Genomic DNA, 12,280 nt, shown 5'->3' with positions numbered 1-12,280 from the left:
TTGCACCAACAGACTCACACAGCTAGTCCTATGGAAGTTATCACCAGGCTATTATTAGTAAGGATATCTGCAAGGATGACATCTTTCAATGCAATTCCAGTGGATGAAATAGTAAAATCTCCAAAGCGTTTGTAAAAACAAAACAAAAACAAGTTAATGAACACATTATTATTTGTAAAGCATGCCTGTAATACCAGGTTTCTTGAGGTTATATATTTTTGTCTTAATAAAAACTTTGCTGGCATCAAGTACTTTGCCCATACAGTATCATTTTCCCAATACGTACAGGCTGTAATCCTGGACAGAGTTTTGTGTACCAAGAACCCATAAATTTTATGGAACTAGCATCTGTCTCTATTAAGCACATAAGAGTGGTGTGTAATAGTCTTGTTTTATAGCCAACATCTTTAAATGACTTTTACTACTATCAAGACATTTGGACATTTTTACTACTATCAAAAAACAGTTGGACGCTTTGGATGAAAGATCTTGGTCGCGTTCGGTGTGATGAGATGATACCGGTTAAAAGGGGCAGCAGTGTTATGGGGATCCTGGCATCTATAGCCCTCATGGACAGCAGCAGAAAATCTATACGTGTGTACTTAACAGTCCTAAACACTTTCCAATTCAGACAAGCTCCCTGTTTACCTTTTTGGAAAGTTTTCAAGGAAAAGCGGAAACAGAAAACGCCTTTAGAAAACGCAGTACACGTCTCGGCTCCCTAGGTGGCGCTGAGGAGCCTCTCCTCTTTGTTCCGAGTGGGGCCATTCCCTCCCCCGGCCGCTAAAATGGCAGAACCGGGGCATGCGCAGGAGGGCCCGTCGCCCTTCCTCCATTCGCCAGGCCGTGGTGGCGCTGCCGCCATGGTGCCCGGATGGATCAGCTGAAGCGCCGGGTTCGCCCCTGCATTTGGAACCTGTAGGGAGCGGCGCGAGGGAGAGACCATCGCGGGGAGGAAAGGGGGTGCCAGCCGGCCAGTAAAGCTGCAGGCGTCGCGCTCCGCTGGCGGAGGCCGCGTCCGACCCCACCCCTTTCCAGTGAGAGAGACCGGCCGGCCCGGCTCTGGCTCGCCGCCTTTGTTGCCCCCCGGCGTCGAAGTGGACGCAGCCTTCGGGCCCTCCTCCCACCTCCCTCTTTTTCCGTTACTGGCCTTAACGGCCCGCGAGGCCGCGGTCGGGCGAAAGCGCTGAGGCAGGATGAGCAACTCGAGGAATAACCGCGTGATGGTGGAGGGCGTCGGGGCCCGGGTCGTGAGGGGGCCTGACTGGAAGTGGGGGAAGCAGGACGGCGGCGAGGGCCACGTGGGCACCGTGCGCAGCTTCGAGAGCCCCGAGGAGGTGGTCGTGGTGTGGGACAACGGCACGGCCGCCAACTACCGCTGCTCGGGAGCCTACGACCTGCGCATCCTCGACAGCGCGCCCACCGGTGAGGGGGAGGCAGGGGACGGGCGGGGAGTGTGGGGCGGGGGTCGCTTCCCAGCGAGGCTCGAGAGAGAGGGCTTATTGTTCTTCGTGGAGGAATGTCGCTTCGCCCTGCCCGTCGCTGGCGTCGCGTCGTCGGGGCGCCGGCTTGGGTAGTCGGTAGACTTCCAGGCGGCCCTCGGGTGCCTGCGATGGGCTTGCCCGCCCTCGGGCTCCTCACTGTGATGGAAACTCTGTTTCCTACAACACGCCCCCCCCCCAGCTGTGACTCGGGGATGGGGGGAACGGACGGGTGGGGATGCCACGCAGCGCAGAAGGGGCGACAAGCGCGACCCTGGGCTCGTTCTGCTAGGAAGTCAGCTTCATTGACTGCAGGTGGGCTTGCTCACAGGCAAGAAGGCGTAGAACTATTGCTTCTGTTGAGTATAGGCCCTTGGTATAAGTGTTTGTTTGTTAAATGCACAAATAAAATTTATATTTATAAAACTGCAATAAGCACAGTGGGGACGACTGTCTTCTTGAAAATGGGGACCTACAAATTTAACCTTGTCGTTCGTTGCTGAAAGGAAGTCTTCCATTTCCTTGCAACTTTTTCCCAGTTGGTGTTAAGTCTGGGATTTTATAGGGCGATCCTTGGCTGCTTTAACCAAAAAGAGCCAACCCCCCCCTGGGTCTTTAGGGGTGCTTACTTCTAAGTAAGCGTGCACTGGATTGTAGTCTTTGACTGTGATAACTTTGAAAGAGGAGTTCTTTGAAAGTGAATGCAGCTGTGTTGAGCATCTTCCTTCTAGCTGTAAACTTGCAAGTGAATGTTAATGGCAGATGTTCCTATTTTGACAGATACAAAGTGGTTTTTAGTGCCTGTGGTACAATTGACATTTCAAAACTGCTAACAAACTACATTCCTCTCAGTAAACAGTAACAAGCAAAACCAGGTGGTTTGTCCATTTTCCTGCTCAATTTTTTAATTAAAATACTCAGCCTTTTTTCTCAGATTATGCATATTAACTAATAATGGAGCCCAATTCTATGTATATTTACTCTGAAGCCCCTTTTGAACATAATGTGACTCCCAAGTAAATGTGCATAAGAGTGTAGTCTTTGTTATAGGGGATTCCACATTTTATGCATCCCATGCAAAGTGTAAAGGGCATGCATATGTATATATTCATATTGCCTTGGGGGTTTTCAGTGCTGATTACAAACATCACCTAACATTTTATCAGTACTGTCACACTTGCCCATTAGGCAAGAAGTTGGGCAGAAAATAAAGTTTGTGCCTCGTGATGAGGGACAGATACTTTCCCATTGCTATATTTTTCTGTGAAAAGGCTAGCTAAAAGTTTTTTTAATTAATTTAATTGGTAGTGTAATAAATGGATACTAAAATGTTATCAGACAAATTGGGTAGTTTCAGAATTGTAAATATACATGACAGTTGCTTTTTGGACATGCTAAAATGAGTATGTTAAGCATCCTTAGTAGTTTCATAAGTTTTTCTTAACACTTAAGCGGTCCAAGGGAAGTCATTGCTGTTGAATTATAGCTTTAAAATATGTGCAAGTATTTTAATAGAATTTCAAAATAGAGTTTTGAATAGTTTGAAAATTACATTTACAGTGGAATGTATACTTAGAAGTAAGCTTGTTGAGTTTGGTGGGACTTAATCTTGGATAAGTTTTGGGATTGCAGCTGAGGCCCAGGGATCCAAGATGGCCTCTGTATCTGACCAACACTCGCACACCTGTTGTCAGCCTTGATCTGCAACCTCCCTGAATGTTTTTGCCTGGCTAGAATGTACTTTTGGCCTGTGATAAATGTTTGGGGCTGCGATGTGTTGGGGGTATAGAGAGAACTGATTTTTGTGTGGCTGGAATGTAACTTGTACAAAGGTAAGACATCGGTTGCTTTTGTCCACCTTTGTTTCAGGTCCTGCCCATCACAGATGCATGGCCACTAGAAGGTTTGCTATGAGGGAATATGATCCTTGAGCTGAAGAAGTTTTCCTACCCTTGCCATACATAGTTATCTGAGAGTACTTAATGCAGGCTTCCTCAAACTTGGCCCTCCAGATGTTTTGAGACTACAGTTCCCATCATCCCTGACCACTGGTCCTGCTAGCTAGGGATCATGGGAGTTGTAGGCCAAAAAACATCAGGAGGGCCGAGTTTGAGGAAGCCTGACTTAATGCATACTTACCTGATCTCAGTGAGGTTTACTTCTGAGTAGACACGCTTGGGAGTGCACTGTTAAAATGCTTTGTCCCCTTCCTTTCAAATAAGTTCATTTCTAGCGATTAAAATTTTTCTGATATATTGAGATACCACATTTAGATAATATATTACTGTCTCCATTGTATCGTAGAGTAGCTAACGTGGTGAGTGGTTTAATGCTATCTACATCTGAGTATTGGAGCCTTCAGTGACCAGTTGTGATGCTTTTTCAGCGTTCTCAGTTACATGGAGCAGTGGTGGGGAAAGCTTGGCTGTTTAGCAAGCTGTTTTGTGTATGCATATGCTATTGATGCATGTGCTCTTGTATATTGCATATGCTTGCATGTATGCATTTCAAAATACTGTTCTAACGCTATTCCTTTCCACAGGAATTAAACATGATGGAACAATGTGTGATACATGTCGCCAACAACCAATAATTGGTATTCGATGGAAATGTGCAGAATGCACCAATTATGACTTATGCACTGTGTGTTATCATGGGGATAAACATCACCTTAGACATCGCTTTTACAGAATAACCACACCAGGAAGTGAAAGGTACGTTTTAAATGCTCATTTTCATTAAAATGCCTCATTATGAGACTGTGTTGGATATAGAAGGGACTTGTCACCACCTCAGATAATGAGATGTCCAATGTATTGAAATTTAAGACATGTTAAAATTTATTTTTATTTAATTTCTATCCCATACATTCTTGCAAAGGAGCCCATGGTTTTAATCAAAACAGTTCCTTTTGATTCTTGAAAATTAAAGATTTGCTATTGAACAACTAGTTTTTAATCTGATATTTCTTGTAACTTACCATTGATATTAAATTTTAGAGTGTTGCTGGAGTCTCGCCGTAAATCAAAGAAAATCACTGCAAGAGGAATCTTCACAGGTGCCAGGGTGGTACGAGGAGTTGATTGGCAATGGGAAGATCAGGATGGCGGCAATGGACGTCGAGGCAAAGTAAGAGTTCAGAATATGACAACTCCCTTGTCGTGCACAGTTCAATATCTGGTTAGGTTTTTAATACAGGCCACAAAATAATTCTTCAGAATTGGTGGACCTGTTGCATTGATGCACCTGTGGGCATTTACAGATTCAAATGTATTCTTGGTGTCTGGGGGATTTTTCTGCTGAGGTATTTGACAATCCTGCCGAGGCCCTCACCCCCCTCTGGAAGAGGGGCTGTCAATACATTTTGCAGGTCAAGTTGCTAGTATCTGTACCAACTTGGATCTCATCATAGTAGCAGAGCCAAATATGGATATAGTGAGTGTACCATCTAGTCATGTTATAGTGATTACTTTTCCACTGTTACATGTCTAGATGATACACTAGGTACACTGAGGACATGGACAGTCTACGTATATATTCTTGTATTCTTGATCCTGGTCCTTCATTGTTAAGTAGAGCCCGCCCATGGACTACCTGGACCACAGAAGTGACTCGTGCTTCTCTAAGGGAAATGCAGTAAATGAAGACATATTGAGACCCATTGGGGGGACGGACTGACTGACCCTTAACTACCACCCAGTTTCTAACTTGCCTTTAAACTTGCTATTGAAATGCTTGGTGGTTTCTCCAATTAGTACTGAATAATGCCAATTGCTTGAATCCATCCTAATATGTTTTTTGGCCTGGTTCCAAGAAAATATCTTTATTGTCCTTTGAGGGATAGATTTGGGTGTGTGGTATGTGTGTACCTACTGATTCTCCTGGATCAGCCTTGGTCTTGTGTCTGGTTTGGCTTGCTGACTTGCTTGGAACTTGAGGACACTTGTGTTGCAGCCACTCTAGTCCTTTCTGGAAGGTTGATGCCAGAAGGCAGTGCTGGGGGAAGGCTGCTCTGCCCCATGGTTTTGGTGAGTAGAGTACTACAGGGTTCCTTTTTGTCCCTCAAGCTTTTTAACATCTCTAGGAAGCCATTGGGTGAGATCATCCAGAGGTTTGACCTGAAGTGCTGTTAATGTCAGTAGCAGCTCCGCTTATACATTTCTACCAGATAATTCCAGGGCGGTGGTAGACACCCCAAGCCATTGTTAGGCAATACTGGAATAGATGGGGGCAAACAAATGGAAGCATAATCCAGACAAGGTAGAGGTACTGTTAGTGGGGAATTCTATTGAACAGGATAGAATTATGCTCCCTCTGACAGAGCCAAGTTTTCAGCTTTTGCATTCTGGGTCCCTGCTCCTGCCAACCTGGCATTTCCAAAGCATGTCAAAGTGCAAGTAGATAAATAGGTACCGCTCTGGCAGGAAGGTAAAGGGCATTTCTGTGCGCTGCTCTGGTTCACCAGAAGCGGCTTAGTCATGCTGGCCACATAACCCGGAAGCTGTACGCCGGCCCCCTCGGCCAATAAAGTGAGATGAGCACCGCAACCCCATAGTTGTCTGCGACTGGACCTAGCGGTCAGGGGCCCCTTTACCTTTTATGCTCATATGAACCTCTCCAACTGGATTTGGGATCTTCATTCTAGACTCTGACCTTTCACTAAATCAGACCTCAGACTAAATGAGTACAGAAACTGCTTTTTTTGTAGTGGCACACAGATACATAATTTAGAACTGTACACTGGCTCACGCTGAATCCCAGACCAATTTGGGTTGACCTGGCATTTAGCTAGAGTAGGTTGAGGCCGTCCCATGTTGGATTGTGCTTGCCCAGAGCATCCAGGGCCCATCCAAAGGGGGTGGGGGAGTCAAGGGGTTGAAGGAGATGCATACATCACCTACTCCCCATGATTGCATGTTTAATTAGTGTTTTAAACCCTGATTAAAGTCAGCAAGTCTCTTGATTTAGCTCTGGTCTAGATGTGTGCTGGATTGAGGCTGCTTTGAAGTGTCAGATTGGGCCCTGAATGGGATCCGGGTATGTGTGCATGGGGTGTACACATTCTTAATGAAGTTCTCTTTGTGTTAAAGCCTTTCCTAAATAAAATCATGCTTATCTTGATATGCTAGGTTTTTAAGACCAATTAAGCTGTTTTATGTTTTGCTATGTTGTGAATTTATTGGTTGTCCAGTGTTTTTATATTTTGTGTAAGCTTACTTCACTAATGTTTAAATTGAAGGAAAGCTCCACTTTTGTTACTTGGTTAAAAACATAAAATGGAGGTTTGTCTGTTTTCTTGTGTCTAAGGAAAGACATGGTACTTATAGCTGATTTTAGTTTGAAAATTAAGACTCTTCCTCTAAATGTGTGTAAATATTGAGGCATAACTTGGCTTGCTGCTTTGCTGATATGCAAGCATTCAGTCACCAACAGAGACCCTCCTGTGTGTTCCAAAATTTTGTAAGAGCAGAGAAGAGGGCTTTGGGGGGACAGTGCCCAGGCTTTGGAACTCCTTTCCCAGAGAGAGAGCCGCCTTGGCCATTCCCTAATGCCGTGTGAGGAGCTTCCTTTTTGAAAACCTTTGGCTGTTAAGGGGTTTATCTTTCCATTTTTTGATGCTGCCTTAATGTATTTTTAAATAATGATGTAGGGTTTTTTTGGGTTTTCGTATTTTTATTTATATAGTATAACTTTGTTTCTTGGCTGTCTTGAACTTTTTCAACAGGTAGCACATAAATGTCTTAAATTAGGACGCGGTAACCTTTGGCCTTCCATTCCTATCAGCCCTAGCAAGCACATCCTATGGTCAGAGATGGTGGGAGTTGTTGTTCAGCAACATCTGGGAAGTCAAACGTGCTGCACAACTGTTTTAAGCAAATGATCTATATGTTGTGGATAAAGATTATTGACGTTTTTGGCAACATACTCCCATTCCTCTTCTTTACTTTGCTAGGTCACTGAAATCCAAGACTGGAGTGCATCAAGTCCACACAGTGCAGCATATGTTTTATGGGACAATGGCGCTAAAAACCTTTACAGAGTTGGCTTTGAGGGCATGGTAAGGAGTAAAGCAATACAAAGAGTAAAATTGCTTCATGCGGGAACAGTAAAAATGGCTTGCGCTGTGCTATTATCTTCTTTTGTTATATCCTTCTGTCAGTTTGCATGCTATTAGCCACTTCATTGTTCCTACAGCTGTAGGGACAACTCATGCATATGCATAAGTCTGGTCTCAGTTCATTAAACATGCAAACTACTTACAACTTATGAGTTAGCTTCTATTCCAATCAGAGGCATTTAGTTTTGTAAATAAGATACTTATTTACAACAAAATAAATGAGAAAATTGTTAAAAAGAGTTTAGTTCCCTAATATAATGTTAATTTATTTACATCCTAGGCTGTAGTAAATATTTGGATAGTTTCATAGTATTTTAGTGCTCTTTGAAGTTTGACTAAATTTCAAGTTTTAGAAGTGAACTTCCCATGTGATTCCAATAATACTACAGAATCTTTGGCAAAACTGGGACAGTTTTTACTTTTCTCCAGTTTGACACAATGCTATGTAGCAAACTGAGAAATACTATGTTTCAGCAGAATAAAGTAATGTGTTAAATGGGACTCATTAAACATGACCATACCTGCTATAATAGTATGTCAAATGTATTTCTTCACATTAGTGAAGTCATTATTCCCTTTTTTAAAATCTCAGTTTACTGTTACTGCGTTTAGTAGTCTTAGTACTTTACACAAATATTGTCTAATCAAACTTCACCCCTCCTTTTCTATTTGGAAACAGTGATTTACTACTTTTCAGTTGTCCCTTACTTGAGATTTATTTCGTATGCAGGAAAAGTTTCCTATATGCCAGTGCCAAAATTTTGTAACTAATGTGTAAATATGATTATACTTTTATTCCTGATGTGTTGGCTGTTGTATTTAAATTCACCTTTCTCCTAAATTCTGAAGGAAATAGTTTTATTTTGAAACAATTGTTTCTGAATAGAAAGTATCATTTGAGTCTAGAATCCTCTTTTGCAAGGTTTTTTTTTGCTTCCTTCCTATTTAAGCAAAGACATGTCTAGCTATTGGAAGCAGCTCAGTCATTTGTTTTTCATGTACATGCTTTGATTCTTTCTGATCACACTGAATTAGTGAGAGGAGTGAAAAAAGAGCAGTGCATTTCAATGAATCCTTAGAAATATAGGGTCAGATTATAACAAGCATATTTGTAACATCGCAGTGTGCTGTGTGAATGAATGAATGCATATGTGTTTTGCCTTGTACTTGAGGTATTTTTTTTATAAAGGTTCTGGTTCTGAGGTAATCTGTTAGCAGCCTTTCATTTTTTTAGGATCATTCTGGTGTGTGTTCATATAACTTGGTGGATGACATATTCTTTTCATGATGCAATCTGCCAGTACCTCAAGTTTAGTACTTGGGACCTTTTTTTCTCAAGTAAGAAAGAGAAAGATTTTTGAACAGCACATGGCTGGCCTATACACCACCTGTTCCTTTGTTTACTCCTCTAGTTCCAGATGATACAGATTAGAAGACTCTTCCTGTTCGCTTCACACTTTAGTGTACATGCGTTGAATGACCTTTACCCAATGGGAATTGCTTCAGAGATAGCACCAGATGGCTGCTATTTGGATTAGGAATAGTGAAAGCAAGAGTTAGGGAAGAAGAAACATACTAGAATTTGCTGCTATCTACGGTATATTCAGTAGTGATTACTTTTTAAAATAAGTTGCTTATGTATCCTGTAAAGGATAAAATAGCACCCAGAATACTTCAGTGTGCTTGTTCAAAATTCTAGAAACCATAAATTTTGGTAAAACTATTTAACTACAGTGCATAGAAAGTTTATTTTCACTTTTAAAAATACAAGTTAAGCTTTTGCAGACTATTTTGGGAAACTTTAATACAACATGGTACTATTAGACTGGTGAAACAAAGGATGATAGTGTTGGACAAAGCCTTCTGTGAGTTGACTCTGATTGAGAGGGCGCATGACATGAACAGGATTATTGATGAAAGCATTAATTTATTTTCATATATTTTATTCATAAAATATATCAGTGGTTTACAACAATACTACATAAAACCACACAAAAATGCCATATAAAATTTAAAATTACATCCAAATCAACAGGACTAGCATTTCCCTTTATAGTGCTCTTGAATTAGCACTTGAAACAGTATCTCTCACAAAGCACAGTCATCTATTTTTCAAATTTCCATAGGCCACAGAAGGAAGGATATAACGTAAGGAACATTAGGGGGAAGCATGTTGCAAAAATGGTCTAGATACTTGATTACTACTGTGATACAAATTCTGGCTCAGTATTTAAGTATTCAGATACTTAAAGCTAAAGATGTGTGTCTCTGTCTCTGCATTTGTTTTATTTTAGTCAGACCTTAAATGTGTTCAGGATGCGAAAGGAGGGTCCTTCTACAGAGACCACTGTCCTGTGCTTGGTGAGTTAAATGTAACATAATTTGAATTTTGCTCTGTGATTATTTTGACCTAAGTCTTTGTGTTGTATCCAATACTGGAGCTCCAGTGATGCAGTGGAATTCTGTGCGTGCAATGGAATGTCTCCTCTAGCTTCCCACAAATCCTCAGAAACAGTTATGAAGGGTTGAGTGGACCCCCTTCCACAGATTTAGAGTTGGGATTGGGGTGAGGAGGAGAAACATAAATCCCATTGTACCAGTGGAACCCTGCTGGTGCAGCATTCGATACAACCCTGTGTGTGTGCATAACCTAGTAGGGAATTGACACCACTCAAGGTAAAAATACTTTTTTGTCTAGTATTTATCATAGTTAACAATTCCTAGCTGTATGCTACTTCTGTTAGCTGTAATGGTGATACTATTATCTATATTGCTTAGTGAGTTGACTTCTACATACATTTCACCGCTTGCTGGTTACACTACCTCTTCTCCTTGCCCTGCTCCTTCCCAAATCTCCTCTGCAGGGTTGTGAGGGAGCTCCCAGATTTACTGGGTGCACAAGAAAGAGAAGGGGAGGGAATTCTGCTCTGTCAAGGTTAAATCATTGCACTACCAGAATGAGAACTTTAGCACTGCAACGGATCCAGTTGGTAGTTTTGTTATTTGTGAGAGTGAATGAGGATTCCTAAACATTACCTTGTCTTTTTAAAATTCTAACTTTAGGTGAACAAAACGGTAACCGAAATCCTGGTGGACTGCAGATCGGTGATCTAGTAAACATTGATCTTGACTTGGAGATTGTTCAGTCTTTACAGCATGGCCACGGAGGATGGACTGATGGAATGTTTGAAACTTTAACTACTACTGGCACAGTTTGTGGCATAGATGAAGATCATGACATTGTTGTTCAGTATCCAAGTGGCAATAGGTACATTCTGCCATTATTTCTTGCCTGGGATACTTAATGGGAGTCAGCCTTGGGAGTCCGTTATCAAATTGAATTAGCATGTGGGGCCAGTAATTTATTACAGAAATGTGACTACATTAATCCATTTCATTTTACTTTAAACATTTGAGGGATACTCTTAAACTACAAGATACAACCATGGAGACATATTGGATTCTTGCAAAATCAACCAGTTGTAGACTGGCAGATGTGGGTTAAGATTGGTTAGTAATGTAGCTATACAGTTAATATAAACACTAAACACTTCATCATAATGTTTCATGGCCATTGATACTTTTCAGGTGGACTTTTAACCCTGCTGTTCTCACCAAAGCCAACGTTGTCCGAAGTGGAGATGCTGCTCAAGGTGCTGAAGGCGGTACCTCACAATTTCAAGTGGGTGATCTTGTCCAAGTTTGTTATGACCTAGAAAGAATTAAGCTGCTTCAAAGAGGACATGGCGAATGGGCTGAAGCAATGCTTCCTGTAAGTTTAAGCTAAGTTTGGTTTCTTCTAAATGAGGAACTGTTCAATGCTGAAGGGAAACCTTTCATTTTTGTGCTAATAGTATGGTGCAAAAACCCTTATACATTCTTGCTGTGGCAGTTGGGCAGAAATCTGTGCACCAGTACAGATGTTGGCTCATGTACACAATTGGCTGGTGTCAATTGTGCCATTGTATTAGTGTCAGGATGCTGGTGTCCACTCATGTCTTGTGGTGCTGGTATGGGAATTCCTAGTATAATGCTATAATTCTGTCTCTTAATGCTTGGAAATAGAAGAATTTGATAGTGAAATGTTAGTCTTGATACCTCATTAAATCAACATGTGAAGAAGACGTGTCATTTCCCTCTTTCTGGACAATTGTTCTAGTTGTTCTTTTACAACCACAGCTTATCCCAGAACATAATTAATTTCTGTTAACAACACCTTCAATGAGATTTTATGGATATTTGTGATACCCTTTGAAATAAAAGTGTGGCAGGTCTTTTTCCTATGCAAATTGAGACCACCATCCCCATATAAATAGCCCAGTGGAAGGAGAATACAGTATGTGTCTTTTGCTGGATGTATTTTCAAGCTATTTACTTACATTTGCCATTGTGATGCGAGTAAGGGACAAGTTGGTGGGAAAGCATGTCCTTTTTTTAGAGGAGCACTGACAGTTGTCATTCTCATTCTCTGGCCTCTCCCCATTTATCAAGTTTATGCTAAGGATTGGATAACTACACAATGCTGTAACAATTGATTTTCTAAGGTATTTGAAACAAAAAATTCCAACAGTAGGCGCTTGAATAGCTATAATGGTCTGGAAGATGTAGGACCACATAAGTAACACCTGGAATTATTGGAAAATAACATGTCTTTCTGAACAACTTCATAACAGAAATTAAC

General features: G+C 41.6%; 1 protein-coding gene across 2 annotated transcripts in view; it reads left to right on the top strand.

Moving 5' to 3' along the window:
• Positions 1 to 940: 940 nt before the first annotated feature.
• MIB1 (MIB E3 ubiquitin protein ligase 1) overlaps positions 941 to 12,280 on the top strand; it is a 42,178-nt gene continuing 30,838 nt past the window's right edge. For both annotated transcript variants that reach the window (XM_053396410.1, XM_053396411.1), the window contains exons 1-7: positions 941 to 1,425; positions 4,024 to 4,195; positions 4,481 to 4,610; positions 7,435 to 7,539; positions 9,894 to 9,960; positions 10,663 to 10,867; positions 11,188 to 11,371. In XM_053396410.1, coding sequence (XP_053252385.1) covers positions 1,197 to 1,425; positions 4,024 to 4,195; positions 4,481 to 4,610; positions 7,435 to 7,539; positions 9,894 to 9,960; positions 10,663 to 10,867; positions 11,188 to 11,371 — 1,092 coding nt within the window. In that variant the 5' untranslated portion in view covers positions 941 to 1,196. The remainder of the gene's footprint in view (positions 1,426 to 4,023; positions 4,196 to 4,480; positions 4,611 to 7,434; positions 7,540 to 9,893; positions 9,961 to 10,662; positions 10,868 to 11,187; positions 11,372 to 12,280) is intronic.

This window comes from Podarcis raffonei, chromosome 7 (assembly GCF_027172205.1).
Source record: "Podarcis raffonei isolate rPodRaf1 chromosome 7, rPodRaf1.pri, whole genome shotgun sequence".
NCBI classification, from domain to species: Eukaryota; Metazoa; Chordata; class Lepidosauria; order Squamata; family Lacertidae; genus Podarcis; species Podarcis raffonei.
This window is presented reverse-complemented; position numbering and strand designations above follow the sequence as displayed.